The sequence below is a fragment of the Phascolarctos cinereus genome, unplaced genomic scaffold, assembly GCF_003287225.1.
Source record: "Phascolarctos cinereus isolate Bilbo 61053 unplaced genomic scaffold, phaCin_HiC Scaffold_4;HRSCAF=312, whole genome shotgun sequence".
Classification (NCBI taxonomy): domain Eukaryota; kingdom Metazoa; phylum Chordata; class Mammalia; order Diprotodontia; family Phascolarctidae; genus Phascolarctos; species Phascolarctos cinereus.
Genome location: NW_027555847.1, coordinates 393,399,985 through 393,424,058, shown reverse-complemented (window position 1 = coordinate 393,424,058; position 24,074 = coordinate 393,399,985). Strand labels below are relative to the sequence as shown.

The following is a 24,074-nucleotide window of genomic DNA, read 5'->3' as shown; positions in this document are numbered from 1 at the left end:
CTTGACTCCTCCAAGATTCCCAGCAGTGATCCACCTGGGCACATCTACAAGACACTTGGGTAGCCTGAGATGTAACATGGAAACCCCAAAGGCTTGAGGTAGTTTAAAACCATGAGGTATTCTTTGAGTGTCTTCTCACCTATCTCAGGCTTCAAATCCCTCTGAATGTCCTTTGTTTTATTTTTCACAAATGGAAGGTTGTTCTCCTTGATGGAGAAGATGGAAGAAAATTAGTAATCCAATGCTTCTGCTTCCTCTCCTGTCTTTTTTATATTATCTTGTGTAACAAGCATTGGGCCTGCCCTTCCCAGTTCCTCTTCTTGCTCCCAATGAGGCTCTGAAGAAAGCTATTCTTGAGCTTGGCATTCGTGTCTGCCAGCTCTGGCTCATTCTAGGCTTTACCATTCCAAACACGGGGTTCTGCAACTTAACTCCTTTAAATACCCCAACCATCCAGAACAATGTCAGGCGCTTAGTGAATAGGGCCCAGGGGTGGGAAACCTGTGGCCTCGAGGCCACATGTGGCCTTTTAGGTCCTTGGGTGCAACTTTTTGACTGAGTCCAAGTTTTACCGAACAAATCCTTTTATTTGTTCTGTGAAGTTTGGATTCAGTCAAAGGGCCACACTTGAGGACCTAGAGGGCAACATGTGGCCTCAAGGCTGCAGGTTCCCCACTCCTGGACTAGGCAATGAACACTAGGTAATGATGACCACTGCAAATGAATAGGAGATGGTTTGTAAAGAGAAAATAAAAAATCCTAAGAAATCTTTCAGTTAGAAGATGATGATGTGATCACCTCTTCTTTCTTTTCACAGCCATAATAATAACTCATATTTGCATAAAGATTTATATTTACCAAGTGTTTTCCTCAAAGCAATAATATTATTACAATAATAATATTACTATTTTAGAGGCTGAAAGTAACCAGGTATATTTAACTAGTACATTAAAAAGCAAGCACTTGGTTTTAGGTATCTTAACTTAAAGGCCAGCATTTGTTCACTATCATACATGGGCTCTCCATCCAGAAATATGGAAGTAAATATTATTATCTCTGGTGAAGAGATCAGATTGAACACTGAAGAACTCAAAAATCCTATTAATTATGGAAAGATTTAATGAGCCTGAAAGCAGGATTCTAAATCTAGATCATATCTCAGAGGCTTTCTAGTCCAACCCCTCTTATTACAGAGATGGGAAAACTGAATCCTGGGGAGGTTTTGACTTGCGTAAGGTCATACAAGTTATAAGCAGGCAGATGTAAGCAGCTGTAAAGAGAAGCAGGATTTGAACCCAGAGCCCCTCACACCAGGGCCAGGGTTCTTTCCATTGTATCTAACTGCTTCCCACTTTAAGTTCTAGGCATCTAGAACCTGCAGCAGCTAGGCTGCAAGGTATCCAAATCCAGAGGAAGAAAAGTATTGAGATTTTCCCTCAGCATAGTAGGAAGCCAAGCTACAGGTTATTACAGGGAGACTACAATGAGAAAAAAAGCCTTGCGAGCATCTCAGGGAACTAGGAGTCATACCAAGAAAGACTCATTCGCTTTTCTTTCTCTTATCATCAAAAGGAAGTTACTATGAGAAACAGAGATCAGAAAAATAGGCCAAACCACAGAGGCTTCCAGGCTGCCCAAATGAAAGAAACTGGCCTGCGAAACTTCAAAAGAGCTGTCTCAAAATGACAAGATGCAATATGAGAGAAGAGCCATCTCTGTTTGCTATGTCCTTGTAGGAAGTGAAAATCAGGGTCAGGAGCATCTCGCTCCCCAACAGTTAGTCACCTCCCCATCTGAAACACCACCTCGTCTCCACCACCCCCTCCAACCTCCAACTGAAAGAAAAGCTTGGCAACGTGGTTGGAAGCAAAGCCAAACAATGAAAATGAGAACTTTTGAGATGGATTCCTAAAGTAATTCTGGGAAAAAGCACAGGCAAGTGGAATTCCAGTAGAAGAAAGGCAAACTGAAGTCATACTGAATCTGGAACTGAGACATCTTCTCACACAGAGAGAGAGAGAGAAAGTCCAAGGGGACGTATTTCACCCAAGCAAATCTCTATTGTCCTCTAGACAACACTTTATCTGAGCATCCTATGACATACAGTCTCTCCCTTCCCAAAGTCCCTGTATCAATTCCCTCAACTTTTTCCCTTTCTATTTTCAAATTCCTAATTACTAATTCAGTTACTTCTCCCTAAACACTAGCCAGGAAACCTTGAGAATCATAAAATGTCAGAGCTGGAAACAGCTGACTGACTGGATATCTGAATGAATGAATGAAAGAGTGAAGGCATTTATCAAGGGCTTACTATGTAACATGAACTGTGCTAAGGGTTGATCATCCAGCCCACAAATTCTTTACCTTTTTCGTGCCATAGATGTCTTTGGAAGTCCAGTGAAGAATATGTAATAATGTTTTAAATGCACAGAATACAAAGATTACAAAGGAAACCAAGTATGAAATGAAATAGTTATTAAAATATTAATTTTTCTAAAAACAAAAAGTTCACAGAGCTCAGGTTAAGAACCCCAGACCTCTATCTTTTTTTTTCTTTTTTTCTTTTCTCTTTTTAGATGAAGAAATCAAGACCCAGAGAATGAGGTAGCCTACCCAAGGTCACAAAACATAGTGCGTGGCAGAAACAGGATTTGAATCCAGGTCTTCTGACTCCAAATCTAGTACTCTTTCCATTATACCATGTTGTCTTTCTCTGTCATTCCGGACCAATCTACTGATTGTAAAGGGAAACAGGCAAGACAACGTAGATGTATCAGCACAGAAGCCTTCTCCCACTGCCAGAAGAACATGCCAGATCATGGGATCCACTGTGGCAACTGAGGATCAGAGTGCCAGCACCTGTCATATGGAATGTAATCATGGTACATGTATAATCTATATCAGATTAGGGGAGGAGAAAAAACTGGAACTCAAAATCTTACAAAAAATGAATGTTGAAAGCTATCTTTATATGGAATTGGGAAAAAATATTCGTAAGTTAAAAAAAGAAATGTAATGATGGCTACAATGGTGCCTTCTCTCTACCCCGTGCCCCATTAGTTTTTTTTTTTAAACACATACTCTTGCCTCTTTTCTGGCCTTATTTATCAGTTTTATTGTGCCCCAAAGATGGCATGCTGTCAGCATCATGCCACAAGGGATGCTAATTAAATACCACACCAATCAGTTAATCAGCAAGCATTTATTAAATTCCTACTATGTGCCAGGCAATACACTAAGTGCTAGAGATAGAAAGAAAAAAAAGACAAAAGACAGTCTCTGCTCTCAAGTAACTCATCATATTCTTTATGACAGAAGACAGCATGAAAACTGCAATGTAAAAACAAGAATTAAACCAAATGAATTGTAGATTATCAACAGAGAGAAGGCACTAGCATTGCCGGAAAGGAAAGGGCCCAGCTATCACTCACTTGGATGACCACAGCTCCAAGTATACTTGATATTTTCCTACTGGCAACAGATTAAACTGAGAGTTGATGGTTACTGTAGAATTTCTCAAAGTGAGAGACGTTGTGGGGATGCAGAGACTCAAGAAGTAAAGTTGTCTGGTGGATACTAGGTGTGTATCCCAAAGAAATTTAAAAAAGGGAAAGGATCCACATGTACAAAAATATTTATAGCAGCTCTTTTTGTGGTGACAAAGAATTGGAAACTCAGGAAATTCTCATCAATTGGGGAATGGCTGAACAAGCTGTAGTATATGAATGTAACAGAAAACTACTGTGCTATAAGAATGATGAGCAGGCAGACTTCAGAAAAACCTGGAAAGATTTACATGAACTGATGCTGAGTGAAGTGAGCAGAACCAGGAGAACACTGTACACAGTAACAGGAACATTGTGTGATGACCAACTTTGATAGACTTAACTCTTCTCAGTAATACAACAGTCTAAGACGATTCCAAAAGACTCATGTTGGAAAATGCTATCCACATCCAGAGTAAGAACTATGGAGACTGAATGAAGATAGAAGCATACTATTTTCTCTCTCTTTTTCTTTCTCATGGTTTTCGCCTTTTGTTCTGATTCTTCTTTCACAACATGACTAATGTGGAAATATTTTTAATATGATCATGCATGTATAGCTTATACCAGACTGCATGCCATTCAGAGAGAGGAAGAAAAAAATCTGAAACTTAAAATCTTATCAAAGTGAATGCTGAAAATCATCTTTACAAGGAGTTGGAAAAAAAATAAAGTACTATTAAGTGAGGGAAACGTGGTCTGATAGAAATAGCAACAAAAGTGGGCTATAAAATTAGGGTAAACTGAGAAAGTGGCTTTATCTACTCACTTCATAGAAGTTCAGAGATCTCTGGAGCATAAGGTCTCTCTTACCTTAAGCATGAGTCCCATCTATATCTTCCCCATCAAGTGGTTCGTCCTCAGTTTAAACACTTCCAGTATTATTACTAGCCCTTCCTTTAAGAGCAGCTGAAAAACTTGGAGAAGGGAAATCAATTAACAGGTATTTTATTAAATACCTACTATGTGCCAAGCACTGTCCTACATACTGGGGATACAAGTATAATGGATGAAACAATCCCTACTCTCAATAAGCTTATATTCTAATGGGACAGACAAATTAGAGTTCTCTAGATCCAAGGAGGCATTTGATCACACCATCATCTACCTCAAAGCCTGACCCACATCAAAAGAAAGCCTACAACAGCAACTGGACCAAGCGAAAAGGCAAACTTGGAAAGTTTCTTCATCTGAATAACTACCAATATCAATAACCCAATTGGCTGCATTTCTATTTGGGTAAACAAGTGACAGACAATGATCAGCAAGATCTAAAACTCTGAAACCTTGTAGGTATTCGGTAAATGGAAATTTCTTACCTTGAATTGTACGAGGAAGCAAAGATCACCCAGCAGGTAGACAGAACTGCCACCCACCGAACTCTACCAGTCCTGAAGGGTCTTGCAACATCCCACTAGCACTCAGATGTTTCCTGGCGCAGAATTTAAATGCACATAGAGGAAGGAGCAACATGGGCGTACCACTTACACCTCTGTCTTCACCAACAGACAAAAAACAGCACAAATAAGTAAATCCCTCCTTAGTATATAAGCTGAAGCTTCTGACTGTATTCACTGCATGAGGAACCATTCGTAGAAGGGAAAGCCAGGCCAGAAAAGAGGCTGAGTCATCCAGAAAAGAATAGAAATAAATGTGACAAAAGCTAAGGGTCTCAAGAGTAAGACATATCATATTGCATAAGACAATCCTAAGGAAAGTCATTTGGAAACCTTGTTAACAATCTTGAAAAACTTTGCTATGTAGGTATAGAAATATCTAATTCTTATATCATCTATGAAGCTGGCTTCTCACATACTACATGCCTGGTCATTACTAAAATGATGAAGTTGCCATATGCATACACAAATCTTAAACTAAGTTAACAGTAATTATCACAACATAGAACATTATTACATTAAAGATCAGTCGTTGAGAGGCCACCTAGTGGCAAAAAGGTTTGTCTGCATCTACTCCTTTCTAGCCTCTGATCATTTTAATGTAAGGCTCATAAGACCAGTGGATTGTTAACATATAAACTGATGGTTTCTTTGGGTTTTGTTTGTTTGTTTTTACATTAAGGGAAATGTGAATATCTAAATAGTTTCAGATTGTTATTCTTAGAGTTTTCAACAAGAGAGACTAATTCATCATTTTTCCTCTACATTCATCGTTCTGATACATTTTCCTATAAAATTCAATTAACATATTTGTAATAGGCTTTGTTCTTCTTGCTTTTTAAATGGGAGGAGGGGAGAAAAGCAAGAGCTGGATAAAATAAAGCTGAATTTTTAAAAAAACTTTTCAATTAACATCAATTCCTTCTCATTTCTATAATTAAATCAATTATATTAAACCTTAAAAGTTCCCCAAATGAAGGTGAGAATGGACTCAGTACTAAAAACATCCCAGATCTCTTCTTGATATTATCATCTGCATTTGCTGGGTAAGTGCAAATATCATTGATAAACTAAAAAAAAAGATCACAATTTGATAATAACCTCAGGTTCATACGTGTATAGCCCAAGACTTAGACAAGATCTTAAGAGGATCAAGTCTCGCATCTGACAGATGAGGATGATGAGGGTCAGAGAGTTCAATGACTTCTGACTGCGGCCAGGTAATACAGTGCTTGCTGCTGTCCAGAAAAAACAAACGTGATGCTAAGATAAATGAATCCATACTTGGGCTCTTTGAAATTACCTAGATAAGCTCTACTCTTTACACTGTAGGAAGATGTAGCGTGCAGGGGCTATGAATTGTATGACATCATACCTTTTGATGATTATTCAACGGGAAGTGGTTTTTGCACATAATGACACTGTAGCACAAATCTATTGGTCTGGACATTCAGCTTTCTTTAGCAACAATAGAACAAATATGGAAGCCTGAATGATTCCTGTATATACTATCCCAAGACAGGCACACCATTTTTCAAAATGATTTAGGCCTAACCCTATGTGCAGAGCAAAGGGTCCTAACATCCCCAAATCAAGGATTTGGGGGTGAGCCAGAGACTAAAATATTAGCAGAATCATAAGGCTCTAAAGAGATCAGCAATACAGATCTGCAGACCTACCAAACCAAAGAAAGCCAGAAGGTGGATACTATGAGGTTCTACAGGGGCCTGAATGACTTCTTTCAGGCAGAGAATGGGATCTCCCAGGTCATAGTTACCAAATTTACATTATGAGTAAGAAAAATAGTACTTCACTATCTCAGGGCAGCCTCCTAACTGTGGTCTCAACCATGCCCCGAAAGGAACAAGCATTAGTAAATCAAAGGGATGCTAAGGATAGTATAGGTAGTATATCAGAGAACAGAACAAAGAACGCTCAGTTATGATGTGAGCTCTTCTGTGTGGCCATGGGAAGCCATTTCATCCTTTCCAGACCTTGGCTCCTTCAAGTATAAAATGAAAGGGTTGGCCTAGATGGTCTTTAAGGATCCATTCAGCTCTAGCATTCTGTGATTTTCCTACGATCCAGTGACCTGAATACAAAAAGAGTTTAAAACAATAACAGTAAACACCCAAGCCCAGGTTAGAAGATGACAGTAGAGGTAAAGGGGATATCTAAGCTCAGTGATTTTTCCACTACACACTTGTTACTTTCATGTCTAGATATTTTCATTCCTATTCACTAGTCAGGAAGTTAAAACTTTGTTCACATTTGGAGTCCAAAGACCTGCTCTCCAGTCCACTCTGCAATCATACTTGCTACTTGTATGAGTTGGACCAATTCATCTCATCTTTCTTGGGCTGTTTTCTCCTCTATATAATGAGAGCCCTGGACCAGCTGACCTCTGAGATCCCTTCCTTCTCCAAGTCTTCCAGAATGAGGTTAGATGAAAGGTGAATGTACATCCCAACAAAGGAATAATTTATACAAGGAAAACCAAGCAATTTTCATGTCGTTACTAAAATGATCTTTTCTTGCATCTTTTCTATGGGGAGAAGTTTAATAGGCCTTACCTACTGAATTCAAGTGAAGAAATAAAAACTAACTATATCCACCTGGAAGACTGCCTTTCTTGTCCCATCCTTCAGACCCACAAGGGAAACACACCGACCACCAGCTGCAAATCACAGCTATCAAATGTTTACCCAAAAGTTTAAGTCCATGAAATGAAGAAAATTTTACTGTGGAACTTCACTCACAGCCATAGTGGTAAAGGGTAGTTCTCATGGCAGCAGCTGCACATTTTATGTCATGAAAGACTCGTATGGAAGCTTCCTTGGATTCCTGGGCCTAACCACAACTGTGGCAAATAAAACTGCTCCTCTAACCCCCCAGATAGCAGTCTCCTAGAAAAGCATGACATCTCTTTGATGATTTGAATAAAAAATTGCCAACTAAGTCTTCTCGTAAAAATAAATCCTATCCACCATGACCAACAAAAGACCATGGGAGAAAATATTTTAGCTAAAATGTCTAAGACTTGTCTGTGAACTCAATTCCCATGCCCTCTTATCCCTCAGCAACTGGACCTGCTCTGGACTTACGAATTCATTCCAACTCATGCCATACCCAAACGGGGAATTTCAGGACACTAGGAGGCCTCAAGGGTTGAACCAAAATATTAAATCAAACTCTCCACTGTGGAGAGACAAGAGACAACTCTGGAAAGGTAAGAGTAGAAGGAAAAGAGAATTGCTGGAGGAAGGAAAATCGTGAAAGTCATAATGAGCTTTACTTTAAAGCAAATCCAAACCACCAAATCTATCCCAGAACTTAAAGTACCCACATGGTATCTTACGAATCATGTGACACCAAGGCCTATACCTGTACAATTATTATACATCTTAAAGTAAGAATGGGGATAGCTTTTGGTAGGAGAAGAATAAGGAGAATTTTTTCTTGATATGGAAATTCAAGCAGTAAAGATAATGCCAGTGACCCAAAGAATTCCCAAAGATTTGCTCACAATAGTAGCAGACATTTTATTCTTCCTGAGACTGTTCCCAAATCACTGACTGTTGCCCTCTTCCAAAACTGCCTTCCATCCTACCCCCAATTCTGTAATTCTGAATTCTCTCCTTTATTTTTCTTTTCTTCTATTCCTTACCTCCCAGTCTATGAAATTTCCCTGTTAACTTCTGTATCCAGGCAAGTTCTTCTCATTTCTCCCCATAGCTCAAGAGCTCTACCTAACCTCTTCTTCCAGTTAAGACACCTTCCCACAACCCCCTGCATCTCTAAATTTGAATATTCCAAGACCTCCACTTAACATTGTCCAACTTCTCCTCCAAAATGGCCAGATAAGGGCCACCAACAGCATCCTCTACACAAATAAATATTCATGTCCCATCCAAGCTCTAAGACCCAATGGCCCTATATAACATTCTAGCCTCTCTTATTTTAGTGCAGCATAGAAAAGTGATGGGATTAGCACACAGGCTAATTAATGGCTACCTCCAGATTAATTCTTGATTCAATGAAAATCTAGTTCCAGCAGAGAGTCAGGAAGGGATATAAAAACAGGAGTTTCTCCTCTCTGCTTCTCAAAGGGTAAACAATTAAGCCCAGAAAAGACAAAAGTGAACCAGGCAGATTCCATTTTTGAGTGAATAATAAATAAGAAAGTAACTACCCACCGAGACCACTTAAATTTAAGAGTTGACTCTGAAACCTGAAGTTTATAATTAAATTGAAATTTAGCTTATTTGTTAAAAGTATTTTCCCAAATATGACAAAAATCTAAATAAGTGAATCTAAGAGGTATTTAAAAAAATGAGAGGTCATCTAGTCCCTAATTACTCCTGCTCAATAAATACTTCTCTTTTTCACTATCCCAAAGCGATGATCCAATTTTCTCCTGAATACCTCTAGTGCTGTTGAATTCAAGGCAACTTTATATTGAATCAACTCATTCCATTTTCTAATTATAAGAAAACTATTCCTTTTATTCAGTTAAAATCTGTCTTATTGAAGCTTCTACTCAGTAGACCCAGCAGGAATGGTGACTTCCATGATTCCATGCTCTCCTCTATAATAATATTACAAGATCCAAAGTTGGAAGGTCCCTCAGAGATCACCTAGTCTAAGCCTCTCATTTTACAAATTGTTTTACGCGACTCAATCACTTTTTGCTTTAAAAAAAGGCTTAGCAAAATCCTGTTGCGAAGGTGGTTATCAGGAGATCTGTGTAATATCTAAATCAGGGTTAGGGAACCTGCAGCCTTTGAGGCCACATGTGGCCCTCTAGGTCCTCAAGTGTACCCCTTTGACTGAATCCAAACAAATTCAAATCAGATTTGTTCTGTGAAGTTTGGATTCAGTCAAAGAGCCTCACTTGAGGACCTAGAGGGCCACAGGTTCCTCTCATCCCTGATTTTCAAATTTCTGTGAGAGAAAAAGTGAAACATATGATACTTAATGATACATGAAGGGACATGATCTGACTCTACCAAAGAATGAACTTTACTAGACTTGAAGTTTTTATTTGAAACTACATTTCACATAGTGTTATCTAAAAAGAATTGTCACCAAGACAATATTCAAGAAAACAGATTTCCTCTTAGGGAACTAACATTTACTCCAGTACAGGGCATCCCAAAAGTCTTAGCGCAGTTGTGCGATGCAACACTGCCAGGTGCTGCCAGAAACACCTTGGATTCATTACACGTTTGATTTTCAATTAATTTTTGGTCATTGCACATTCAGAAACCTCTTAATGTTGCCAATTTTTTTTCAATCTCACATGGGGTCACAACCCACAGTTTAAGAATAGCTGGTAAGCTATCTATTGTTTCATGAATGCAAGTGGATGTATCTCCCGATTCTGGGAAGGGAAAAGATCTCAAAACTCACTCTCCTCTTCCCAACTCAACTGAAACTCACTCTTTCTTCCGCCCAACTTGGAAAATTCATTATCTTTCTTCCTATTAGAAATCATACTACTTAATCTTGAATCCCGGTTTATATTCTGTTGTTTTCTTTTAATGCACATAAATCTGTCTTCTCCTGCATTCAGGGTCCAATGCCAAGCTGAGGAGGCCTAGTCCTGATTTGTTATGTAATTGGCATGCATTGCTTAATAAACCACTGTCCTCAGAAGCTCAAAGCTTTGTTTCCTCAGTTACTCAGATTTCACCTATCACATGAGGAAACTGAAGCTCAGAGATGCTAATAAGCACCTCATGAGCACAGGAAACATAAAAACAGGACCCTCTACTTTAACAGGATCGTCAATTTAGAGCTAGAAGGGAAGCTTAAAGATAAAGAAACTGAGTTTGAGAAAAGTTAAATGCATTGCCCATATAACTATTTAAATACGTGAGGCAGGATTTGAACCCACATCTCTGTGATTCCAGTTCCAGGGCCTCATGCACTTCCCCAAGTTGCTTCTGATTCTGCCTGAATCTGCCTTCCAGTTGCCTTTTTGAGGTTCATCAATAGTCAGCATAGCGGGACAAGGGAAGGGAGCAGGCTCTGAGCTAAGCAGGAGCAGCACCATGGCCTTGGAACAGCCTATACGGGAAGATGAGTGAGGCACCATCCGTACTCAGCATAGCGCCCAGCCCTCTCAAAGGAAGCCGCCTGGTCAGAAAGTTCCTACTCTTCTGGGAATCACCCCGCTACTATGGAGGCAGCTCTGTCCCTCTCCATTACAAACATCTTCCCAGGTCTCCTGGACCAGAAAGCCACAGGACGGTCACTCGGCTAGTAGGTATGAAAATGATATGCTTTGAGCTCACCATAATGCTTCATAAGAATAAGCTGTTAAATCTGTATTTTGCTCTCACAGAAATGCTCTTGTTTATTCCTCATAACAACCCATTGGAGTAAAATAGGACAAGTATTATTATTCTTTTTTTAATAGATGAAGAGACTAAGGCCAAGTGAGCTATGTGACTTGCTTAATATCAGGGCTGGTGCTCTATCCACTGCACTACCTAGTCACCTCTGCTTTTTTTTTTTTTTAAATCAAATTTCCTCAGGTAGGTTGCACAATGGTTAGAGCACTGGCCCTGGAGTCAGGGTGACCTGAATTCAAATTTGGACTCAGATACTTACTGTCACTCTGGGGTAGGTACTTAACCACTCTCTGCTTCAGTCTCCTCTACTGTAAAATGAGGATAATAACATCACCTTTCTTACAGGGTTGTTGGGAGCTTTAGGTACATAGTAAGCATCTAATAAATGCTTCCTCTCTTCCCCTGCGCCCTTCCCCTTCCTTTCAGTTTAATTACTAACTACTGTTAGTAGACTATTTCAGAGCCAGGGAGTCTTGAGTATCATATTAAGAAATGGAAACAGATCAAAACACAGAAATGCTGCTATTACACGTACATTTGATTTCTGTTACACGGTGAATGAAATTAGCTCAACCTATCTAGGCCAACAGCTAACATTTTTGTTAATCGTCCTAAAGCACCGCCATGATCATGTCACTCTTCTATACAAAAACCTTCTGTCATGTCCCCATTCCCTATAAAATGGCATTTAAATTCCTGATTTGGACATTGAAACCTCTCCCATGACATCACCAAGAAGGAATGTAGAGAGCAAACGGGGGGGGGGGAAACTGCGGTCTCTAGGCCACATGTGGCCCTCAAAGTCCTCAAGTGCAGCCTTTTACTGAATCCAAACTTCGCAGTAAAACTTGGATTCAGTCAAAAGGCTGCACTCAAGGACCCAGAAGGCCACATGCGGCAGGTTCCCCACCCCTGGAAGACAAAGCACTTGGCGACACCCATGCTGAGGAGTAAAAGCATCAGAATTGACCCACAAGGGCAGCAGTCATCATCCTGATGCTACCTATCCATGGCAGAGAAGACCTTCCTTTCTTTTATTTCATAAGGCGCCAAACATCTCTGGTCATTTTAAGGACACAATCTCTCTTCCCCTGAATCTACTAGCACAGCTTTTGGGATATATTTTCCCTCTAGCAAAACCAAAGAGACATGTACAAGTCTTACCTTGAAAGAAGCTTTTCACCCTGAGATAGCTGACGCTGAGACGTAAGACGGAAAGCTTGTCCAGTTTTGAAATGATGTCGGGTGGAAAAGGCAACAGACTGGCGAGGTGATCGAGCTCAGCATTCAACCGGTCTCGGTGCCTCTTGGAAGGATTGGACTTCTCATTCCCCACAGCCGGCCTTCTGTGGGAACACAGGCCAGGCAACAGCAGTTACCCTTTTCATCATGTGCATTCAGACATTAACTAGTCAAATGCAATGGGATAATCATTTAGAAAGTCTTTTTTTTTTCCCTAGAGGAAAAAGTATGTTTAATGTCTATCAATCCTATAGGGGGGAAAAAAACCTAGTCTTAGCGGTTCATCCTTCAAAGAAAGCTCCAGTTTTATAATAACGCAGGTACCAGCAGAAATGGGGAATGGTGATAACAAAAATCACACCCAACAGGAGTTAATTACTATGACCATGCCCCTTTGATCAAAAATGAAAAACACAGAACTACAATGATGATTTTTTTCCATCATGCCCCCAGGAACCTCACCATCCTTCCTGATCACTTCAGCCCTGGAGCTCACACCTCATAAGTACCCCTTGTCCCTGGGACCCTTTCCTCTGACAGGAAAGGATGGAGGCATAGAACTCCTCCCAAAAATTTCATTTAAGGAAGGTACCCTGATCAGTCACCTCTTAATTTCCCACCTGGCTACACTCCTCTAGACTTCACCATCCTCCTCCTCGCTCCACCCAAGCTAGATACCTTCCTTCCTTCTCTTTTTTCAGTTTCCTTTGGCTTGTTGTCTTCCTCCATTGGATTGTAAGCTCTCTGAGGACAGTGGCTTGTCTTCCTTTTTTCTGATTTTTTTTAAAATTCCCAACACTAAGCACAGTATTTTGCATGCAGTAGAAGCTTAATAAATGTTTCTTGCCTGACTGATTTAATGCTACACCCATGTCCTTGATGAAGGACTAATCTGAGAATTGTTTATTTGAACATTGTTTCTTGTGTTCTGTCAAATCACAGTTTGTGCTAATGTTTATTATGTTACTCAATGTCCCTTTCTAAAAGGATTCATGTGATACATTTCTTGAGTTTCTGGAAAAATTTCCTGCCTCAAAGTAATTTTATAAGACTTCTCTTTTCAGAAAATGAAAATTACATAATTTGATATATTTCCCCTTTTGCCAGAAAACTTAAATTCTAAGATCCCCTTAATAAAAGGATCTGTTCTGTAAAGTCAAAGGGCCTCACCTGAGGACCTAGAGGGCCACATGTGGCCTCGAGGCCATAGGTTCCCCACCCTGACTTAGAACTTGATTCCATATCCTAAAGCTTGAATGGACCTCAGAGACCACCTCATTCAAACCTTTAATTTTACTGGTAAGAAAACTGAGGCTCAGGGAAATTAAGTCACAGACGAGAGGGTTTCACCCAGGTCCTCTGACTTCTGAATGAGTAATATTTCCACTGTTCTATGCACTATTTGTTTGTTCTGCTTGACCCAGATGCAATAATTCCTAGTTAAGGCTCTACAGACCAGACTTGCATTCATTTATTAAATTGCTTGTTTCTTTGTTTGTGCATTTATTTATTCATTTTTTATAACCATCATCTTCCAAGAAGAGCTGAGGCAGCTTATAAGTTAAAATGCCATGCAAAATGAGACATTTAAGGATAAGACAGAATTGAGTCACTTAAGAGGAAAGAAATGCTCTAAGGCCTTCAAGACGAATCACTTAGTGCAAGTGGATACGGACATTCTCAGTTAAGGTAAGGGGTTGTGCTTAGAAGGGCTACCGTACAGAGAGGAAGGGAACAGGGAAGCTCACTTTATGCAGATATCTGGGAGCTACCTATTTTAGCTAATTATTCTCACCGACTATACACTAGGTTAGCTCTGTTGTTTCTACATTGCTGAAAAGCACTGAGAATAGTTACTGCTGCTAAAATTGGTACCCTGGAGCAAAGTCAGGACCCATCCTATCCTAATTACCATTCTCTTGTTCTGTCAGATTCCCAGTAGCTAATGACCAACTGTACTCTGTTGATACCCTGTTAGCTATCCTCACTAACCCAAGCACAGCAGCACTCAGCTTTCTGAATATCAGCCTTTCAGTCACCTCAAACATTGAGAACAGCCTCCAAACCAGAAATCTTGTAGAAAAATAAAATTTATTCATGAGAGTGGAGAAAATTTCTAAATTACAATGATAAAAACAGCTGTCAAATTATGCCAAACAGCTGACAGTTAACCTAGTGAATAATTTATACAACAACACTGCTTTGAAACCTAGAAGAACTCTGATCAACCACAATTCCAAAGGACTGAGTGAACTATGCTATCATCCTCCCAGCAGAGAGGGGATGGGCTCAAAGGGCAGAACAAGATACAATTTTTTGTACATGGCCCCTGTGGAAATTCATTTTAACTATTCATATTTATTAAAAGGGTTTTTTTTTCATTTGCAATGGTATTAGGTGGGAGAGAGAGGAGATAAATGCGTGTTGGTCGAAAAAGAAAAGCTGAAGATTATACTGCACATAATGTGATTAGTTGGTTCAATGGCTAGAGGGAAAGGAGCCCTCTCACTGCCCTGTAAAAGCCATTAAAAACCAAATCAAGGCCCTTGGCTGCATAGAAAAGAGACAAGAGAAAAGAAAGCAGAAAGAAGGAAGAATGTGACAAAGAGAAGAATTATTAAGATTAGAAATGGCAACAGCAGCAGATGTCAGAAGTAGTGAAAGGGCAGCAAGCCGACAGTACAGACCTGTGAGGATAAACTACAGGAATGAAAGAGAAGAACATTTTTAAAATTTTTTTAAATTAAAAAAAAGAAAGAGAAGAAAATTACAAGATCTCCGCAGTTTTGAGGAATGGAAGGAAATGGGGAGACTCCAATACTGGTACATCAACAGCAGGACAATCCTACAGTCTTTGATGGACAAAGAAAAGGAGTGGTACATTTAGGTAAAGTCCAAAAGGGTCCTTCGACAGCCTCACAGGACATCATTGTACTTATTTACAGTGTATGCAAAACACTATGGGTCACGATGAGGACCGCTAGGTGGCACCATAGTGCAGAGTGCCAGACCTGAAATCAGGAAGATACCTTCCTGAGTTCAAATCTGACTTTAGACACTTAACCAGCTGTGTGACCCTGGGCAAGTCACTTAACTCTGTCTGCCTCAGTTTCCTCATTTGGAAAATGAGTTGGAGAAGGAAATGGTAAACCACTGCAGTATCTTTGCCAAGAAAACCCCAAATAGGGTCACAAAAAGTTGGACACAACTGAAATGACTGAACAACAACACTGAAAGCATAATGATGAAAACTATTCTAAATCTGAAGTAATGTTGGCTGCAGCTGAGCTATGACTCAGCAAGGCGTCACAGCCTGTCCAATGAATCAATCAACACATCTCTACTGAGTACAACACACTGTATGAGGCTGCACTGTGATAATCATACCATGCATCTAGCACTTCACCTCCATTATTTAATTTGATCTCCACAGCAACCCTGTAATTTCACATATCAGGAAACTGAGTCTCCAAGAGGTTGTGACACAGCTAATAAACGTCAAAGCCAGGATTTGGTAGTTAGGTGGCACCATGCTGCACAGAGTACCAGGCCTGAAATGAGGAAGACTCATCTTCCTGAGTCACAATCTGGCCTCAGACACTTGCTAGCTGTGTGACCCTGAGCAAGTCACTTAACTCTGTTTACCTCAGTTTCCTCACCTGTAAAATGAGCTGGAGAAGGAAATGGTAAACTACTCCAGTATCTTTGCCAAGAAAACCCCAAAAGGGGTCACGAAGAGTCAGACATGACAGGAACAATAAAACCACCACAACAAAAGCCAGGATTTGAATTCAAATACCTCCTTGCTCTAAGAGGCCACATCTCCCTTTTAGTACACATTGGCATACTGCACTGGAAGTCTGAAAAACTTAAGTTTAAATGCTGCTTCTGATGCGTGGGTGATCCCATGCAAGTCATTCTCTCACTCTGTTTCTTCTTCTGTAAATGGGGGATTAAATGGGAGATTAATAATGGCACCTACCTCACAGAGTTGTACTTTTGAGAATCAAATGAGATAATGTATGTTGGGAGTTTTGCAAACCTTAAAGTACCACATAAATATGAGCTCATATTATTAGTAACAATAATAATGATAATAATGCCTACATAAGGGGCATCATGAAAATAATTGTATTTTAGAAGCCTTCTGACGGTATGGATCACAAACTTCATCTAATGAAAAGATCACAAAATGCCTTTAATCCTTGATCCGATGCTAAATGGAAAAAGCACAAGATCTGTAGACAGTAATACAATTAACTGAGCAGTCAGCATTTTCTGAGAGGAGTCTTGGCTGTTTCAAAGGTGTAGGGCTGGAGAAAGCCAATTACTAAATCAGGAAGCCACAGAACAATTTTGTGTCTATTTATGAACATAATCCATCCTCTACACAGTTGTTCAAGGCTCATGAAACTGATCTCTTCTGGTGAAGTTGGCCCAACTCCACTCTTGTAGGTGCTGTTGTAGCAAATAACCTAGGATTTGAGAGAATAGAGACAGGCTGGCTGTTTTCAGTTGTACTAACTGTTGTGGAACCTTTTCAAATAATATCAGCTCCTTAAAGGATAGGGATTGTTTCATTTTAAGCATTGTATCCCCACTGCCTAGCACAATCCCCAAAAACATAGCAGATGCTTAATAAATGCTTGGTGATTGACTGAACAACAAAAATACAGTCTCTGGTGAATGGAAAATGCCAGCGTCTGGGAACTTTCACATATTCATCTGTGGCTTACAGGCCACAACACAATGAATGCACAATTAGGGAACAGCTTGTTTTACGCTAGGTTGTATCTTCTCTTTATATGTTCAGGAACACATCATTTCAGAATTTGAAGATAGCAAAGTTCCCCTATAGCGGAACAGTTAACTGTAAAGTACACCCTAAGGAATCAAGGATTAATACCTTGTAATAAATATTTACCGTCTTTCCTAACTGGTAACTAATAAGATACCTCATTGATTCAATCTGTCAACAACCTCTGTGACCCTGGGCACATCACTTAGTCCTGTTATTCACAACAAGAAATGCTTTTACAGATGAGCTTTTGATTTATAATTTTTTAAAACAACGTTTCTTGAGCCTGAAATTCTGTTAAGTGAAATATTAAGGAGGGCTTGTAGAAAATTCTATCCTGGTGTTGGGCCCAAAGTATCACCTCTCAGTGGCCATGGGGAGCCTAACATAAAGAACACTGGCCTAAGAACTAGAAGCCTGGGATTCAAGTCCTTACTCGGACTTTTGAGGCAGGAGGTGGCACAGGGGACACAGGAGTGACAAAAACCTGAGTCCAATTCAGCCTACCTAGCTGCGTTACCTTGGGCAAGTCACTTCACCTCCATTTGCCTCAGTGTCCTCAACTGTAAAACAGGGATAATAATGGTACCTACCTCACAGGGTTGCCATTTGGGGCAGCGAGGTGGCACAGGGGATAGAGTATTAGGCTGGGAGTCAGGAAAACCTGAGTTCAATTCAGCTTCAGAAACTTCCTAGCCATGTTACTTAATCCCTATTTGCCTCAGTTTCCTCAACTGTAAAACAGGGATAATAACAGATCTACATCACAGGGTTGGTACAAAATAATTTTTGTAAAGCATTTAAGCATTGCTCCTGGAACATAGCAGTCACTGCATAAATGCTAGTTGTTGTTGTTACCAGAATAATTAAATAAAAATAACAATTTGTCAGTAATAATTTAGCAAGTCACTGAACCTCTCTGAGCCTCACTGTCCCTATCTATAAAAAAACAGGGATGTATTATTTCTTGTCCCAATGTTGTAGTGCCATGGTGGCTAAAGTGCTGCAACCTGGAATCAGGAGACAGCTTCAAATTCTGATTGAGACTTTTGCTAGCTATGGGATCATAAATGAGTCATTTAAACTCTTAAGAGTTCCAAATGTAAAATGAGGATCATATTTGTCCAACTCACCTGAAAGGGTGAGGAAAGTGAGCCTTAAAGCACTATGCAAACACAAGTTACTATCATCAACTGAAATATTTGTAAAAGTACTTTCTAAACTGTACAATTACACAAATATAATTATGATGATAATAAAGAATTGCAGTCTTTGAAACAAGTTCTTAATTTTCATCCTTAAATGCCATAAAGATGACTTTGCTTAGTGGGACAGTACACCCATCTTTCTTTAAACTGGCTTTACTCTCCACTGCTTCTCTGTTTTATGAGGCAATACTGCACATCATCTTCTTCATCTGCCTCTGCAAGATTTTACAAACATGTTCATGTTCTAAACTGGCACTGCCTTTGGCTGCCATTTTTCTCCACTTGGCAAATGAGTTGTGTATTTTTCAAACTATGGTGCTTTTTTAAAAAACATTTCTTTTATAGTTCTTTATAGCTTTTAATAGTTCTTTTTCTTTTTTAAAGTCATTTTTCCCTTTTTGGCAATCCTTTACATTGATAAAATTTCCACATGAAATTATAGTCAATTTTTGCCAAGTGTATGTGCCATTTTTTTATCTTCAATAACTTTTTTAATAGGTTCGGATTGAATTGTTTCTACTGCAAACCACATTATTTCTTCTAGCTTTTTACTCATTTTGATCACTATTTTAACAAATCAGTAGTTTGACTATAAGCAGCTGATTCAGGAATGACTCTTGCATCAGTAACAAGGTTTACACACACACACACACACACACACACACACACACACACACACGCACATACACATACCTCTTAAAATATAATTTTATTTTTTGTGATATTATTTGGTTCTCATCACATTTTTTGGTTCTCATCACTGATTATTTTCTCAAAGAAAGTATTCATCATATACCAAGGTGAGATTCCTGTGTCACTTATAAGTCTTTGGCCTCTGTCATTCCTGATTTCTGATCCATATTTTCCAGTACATTTCTCACCATCCTTACTATTCCCACCTTCGAACCGAAGTCACCTCATTTCAAAGTATATGTTAATCTAATGGGAGGGTCTAATCAAATTCTTCATAGAATTCTTCTGCTCCATCATTTGCAACAGATGTTGGTACAAAAGTTACAATTATTTTCATGGTGGTCTTTCTGCAAATACTTATTATGAGCACCACAATATTAGATGACCAAATTTTACCCGAAATGATGTTTCATTTTGTCTTTCAATGCATGATAAAACTAACTCCATCAACTCCTTTATTTGCCCCTCCAAAGAGACCTTGTGAACCATCCTTCCATTTAAAATGCAACTTTTTTCTTTATATATAAAAGAAGAATGTCAAGATTGAGATGACAGAAGTTCTCACCACTCACTGGTCTTTGGACAGGGATTTCATATTTAGAGTGGAAAGACTATGTTAAAGTTTCTAGAGTGTATAGAAAACGTGTGATTCTTAGCACCATGTGTCCCTTCTCTTCCACTCTGCTGCCATTACTGCAGAAGCAGATGGAGGTCAAGTAGAACTGAGGGTCACTTCGTATTTTTCTTAATATCATGGACTACCACGGCCAAAGAATCAAGCAGCCTCGGGGTGAGGAGTATCTCCACTGTGTAGGTAGGTTAATCCTCAGAAGGCAGACTCAGTCTATGACTGGGAATGTATCTGAAGCTTTTCTATCGTATTAGAACCTGTCTTCACTCTTTCCTAGCACTCCTATTTTACCGCCAGAGTCTTTAACAACTCAGGGTCACCTCCACATGATGGCAAGTCATTGGAGTAGGAGTTTATGAATGAAAATGGGCAGATGACAAAAAGAAGAAAAACAGAAAAGATCTGTAAAGTTTTCTCTAACAAACTATTTCATGTTCAAGAACAATACAGTCACTACCCTTGTTCAACATGTTAGTAACTGATACTCTTGAATTGTGGTGCTGGAAAAGACTCGAGAGTCCATCGGATAGAAAGGAGATCAAATCAGTCAATACTTGAAGAAACTGACTCAGTATATTGACAGGAAAGTCAAATACTGAAGCTGAAGTTTAAATACTCTGGTCCTAGAAAGAGAAGACTGTACACACTAGAACAGACCCTAATGTTGGGAAAGATTGAAGGTAACAGGAAAAGGGGGTTAGCAGAGGATGAGAGGGATAGATAGTGTCATGGAAGCAACATACATGAACTTGGACAGACTGTGGGAGATAACAGAGAAGAACCCTGCGTGCTATCTATGGTCCATGGGGTCACAAAGAGTCAGACATGACTGAATGACTGAACAAGCATTGGTAACACATAAATAACAAATACTTTTAAATGCTAGTACAAAGTCAAAAGGACACTAATACCACAAGTAAAGAAAAGGATTTTCTAAAGAATAGGGAAATCATTTGGTAAAGAGAAAATTATATGGCTTCCAAGTTAATTATTCTATACTACCCTGGAGGTTGTGAGTTTGAATAGCTGGCAGTCTACCTTTATGGGGGAAAAAAAAAGCAAATGACCAGGGAGGAAGCTGACACCAGGGACTTAAAATAGTTTTTCCCCAAAAGGAGTGAATGTCACACATTTATAAGTAAAAGAGAGTTTTAATGAGTTCTGTTTGAGAATGTCACAATAAAATTTGAGATCACTGGAGAAACCTTGGAATATCACCAACGAGCTGGAGGCAAATGATGCTCTGTACGGACATTTTACTAGTTACCACCATAGGCCTTACATAGAAGGTAAATTCTATGGAATATCTTGGTGTGAAAACCTATCTACCCAGTCCTGTACCTTACACTGTAGTTTCAGCATAGTACTAGAATAACTAATGCTCATAATGATGACTCCAAATTATCAAGAAAAGATTACATAATTTCAGTGTCTTCTACTTAGGCAGGGGCATATATAAGTAATGTAAAAAGGCCGAAAGACATGGCTGAAAGTGAACAAAGACCGAGGTCTTGCTTGTGACACATATTAGCTGTGAAACTCTAAGGAAGAGTCAGTGTTCTAGGCAACAGTCAAAACTACAAGCTACAGAAAAGGAGGTCCCAATCTGCATTGATAGAGGAAGTTTCCTAACCTAGGAGTTCTAATACCAATGAAGTCAAGTATCCAGTCCCCGTCCCGATGTTGAAACATCTTTCACAGAAAGATTTGCCTTAAAAGAGTTACTATTTTAAGGTTTCAACACTGCAAGTATCATATCAGCAACCCAGAATATTTACTGGATACAGAACACTAGAACTCCTGAACAATGCAAGATAAACAGGACGTAATGTAAAGGACCTCCATTAACCTAAATAGTCCAGAGTATGTTTTATCTGACTAAACTTAACACAGAACCGTAGGCCAAGAGCTGGGAGGAATCTGAGGTGTCATTAAAACATCATTTTATAGATGAGGCAACTGAGTCTGGAGAAGTTAAAAGACTTGCTCATGGTCATACATCACATCTGGATCCTTCACATCTGGAGAGTTCAACTTCAGGTCCCCCCCCCACCCCCCACTGAATTCTAACTTCAATTGCTCTGACAAAATGTTTTCAGAGAATCCATTATGTTTCACAAAATGGGGGTACCACCTTTTGTGGTTCTGGAAAAAGGCCACTTACGTATTTTCTTCTATTTTTCAGTGTATTAAATCTTAACACAAACACAAAACTTACCATATAAACTGAGCTGCTTATATAAACAAATTTGCTTTATTCCCAAATTGAGTTTTTCCACATGAACCAAACAACACTCTCCGAGTTGGAAACATTTGCTTTGCACTCACTAGATTTTAAAAATGTACCACAATTCAGAGAAGTAACGAGCTAAGTAGATGTAGGGAGGTGAAACAAATTCACTGGCTGCCCAGAGTAAGGGAAAAAGGAAGAGGAAAACAAAATCTCAGGGCTTCCTAGTTCCATATTTGCAAACCCTTTCATGTGCAAATAAAATCCCTATCTTTTTTGTCAGTGTTCCAGGGATGAATGATTTCTATTTTCTCCACTACTTATTAATACTGAACCTTTCTCCTCTTTTTAAATTTTAATTGTCTCCTACGGGAGACTGAGTTGTTCAGTTCATACTTTGTCTAAGGAAGTGAGAATCATAGAGTTGGAAAGGACCTTTAGCAATCACGTCACCCAATGCTCTAATCTGACAGAAGGAGCTTCAGTGCATACTGTTCAGAAATTAAGGATGGTTTTAAATAAAGTAGTAAAAAAAAAAAACACCTTCACCAAAAACACAAAGTTTTAGTTAGATCCAGGAATGATACCTGAATGGAGCAGGGAATACTATAACAAGGAATGAGATGCTCTCTGCATAACAGAAGCCAAAAGCAATGGTGGGAAAGTAGTTGTACCTTCATTTAGACAGTTTCTCCTCATTTGGAATGTACATCCCATCTGCCTTACTGAGGCTACTTAAAGGTCCAGCCCAAGTTTCGCTTCCATGAGACCTTTCCCCTTTCTCATTCCTTTCTTCCCTAGGTTCTTAATACACTTACAATCTATACTACAGAGACAAAATTCTCTGGTCTTTGCCATCATGATTCCACTCCCTTCCCCCTCTGCTCCCACAGTACCCTTCTCTCATTAATGAGCCTCCATTTTGAGGCAGGGCCCAGACCAGGTACTTCTCATTCTTCTCCCCCCATTTCCAGCTTCCTTTTATGTGCTGTCTTTCCCCAGTAGAATGTAAGTTCCTTGAGGGATGGGATCTTTCTAATTGCTTATATTTGTTTACTCCAGTGCTTAACAGTGCTTGGCACATAGTAAGCAATTAATAAATGTGTTGTTCACTTGCTGTGGGACGCTAGGCAAGTCACTTAACCCTGTTTGTCTCAGTTTCCTCATCTGTAAAATGAGAAGGAAATGACAAACCACTCCAGTATCTCTGCCAAGAAAACTCCAAATAGGGTCACAAAGAGTTGGATACAACAGAAATGACTATATAGTCAGAACTCATGCAATATTAAACTAACATATCACCCAATCTAAGTTTCAAGTATAGCAAATAATATTTAAATACAAGGGTCACATGCAATACTAATTCATTACTCATTTAAATATTGTTATTTTCATCTAACACCCGTGGAATCAATATTCAACTCAAGCAAAGACAAAGACTCTATCCCAAAAAGGTTACAAATTCATTCACAGAGACGATGTAATTCAATCTTAAATGAAAGCATAAGATTTCAGAGATGTGTAGTTAGGTCCTACTTTCTACTTCATTTCTCTCTTCACTGCCATCAAAACTCTCTCAAACACTTTCTCCAAACCCACTAGTAGTTTCACCTTCAAAAAACAAATCCCTACTCACTTAGTTTCTTGTCTCTCTGGTATTTCACTCTGAATTTTATTTCATGAGACATCCCCACCCCGCCCCCATGTCTGCTTTCTTTCGAGTCAACCATTTCTTATCCTCTCTTTACTTTACTTCTCTGACTTCTTGGGCAGGAAGGATACACAACTACCTAAGAAAATAAAATGTAAGTTCCCTGAGGCAGAAATTATTTCATTTTTGTCTTTGTATCCCTATTGCCTGGCACATAGTAGACAATTTATAAATATGTGTGGAATTGAAAGTTTGCATTTAGGATTATTTTGCAAACATTTCTTTTTTCCCCACATTTTCTTTGAGCACCTTCCTTGTTC

General features: G+C 39.2%; 1 protein-coding gene across 1 annotated transcript in view; it reads right to left on the bottom strand.

Annotated features, from left to right (window-relative positions):
- AHRR (aryl hydrocarbon receptor repressor) overlaps window positions 1–24,074 on the bottom strand; it is a 261,892-nt gene that overhangs the window by 220,031 nt on the left and 17,787 nt on the right. Inside the window, exon 3 of the mRNA XM_020985671.2 lies at window positions 12,466–12,647. Within this exon, the coding sequence (XP_020841330.1) occupies window positions 12,466–12,647 (182 nt within the window). The remainder of the gene's footprint in view (window positions 1–12,465; window positions 12,648–24,074) is intronic.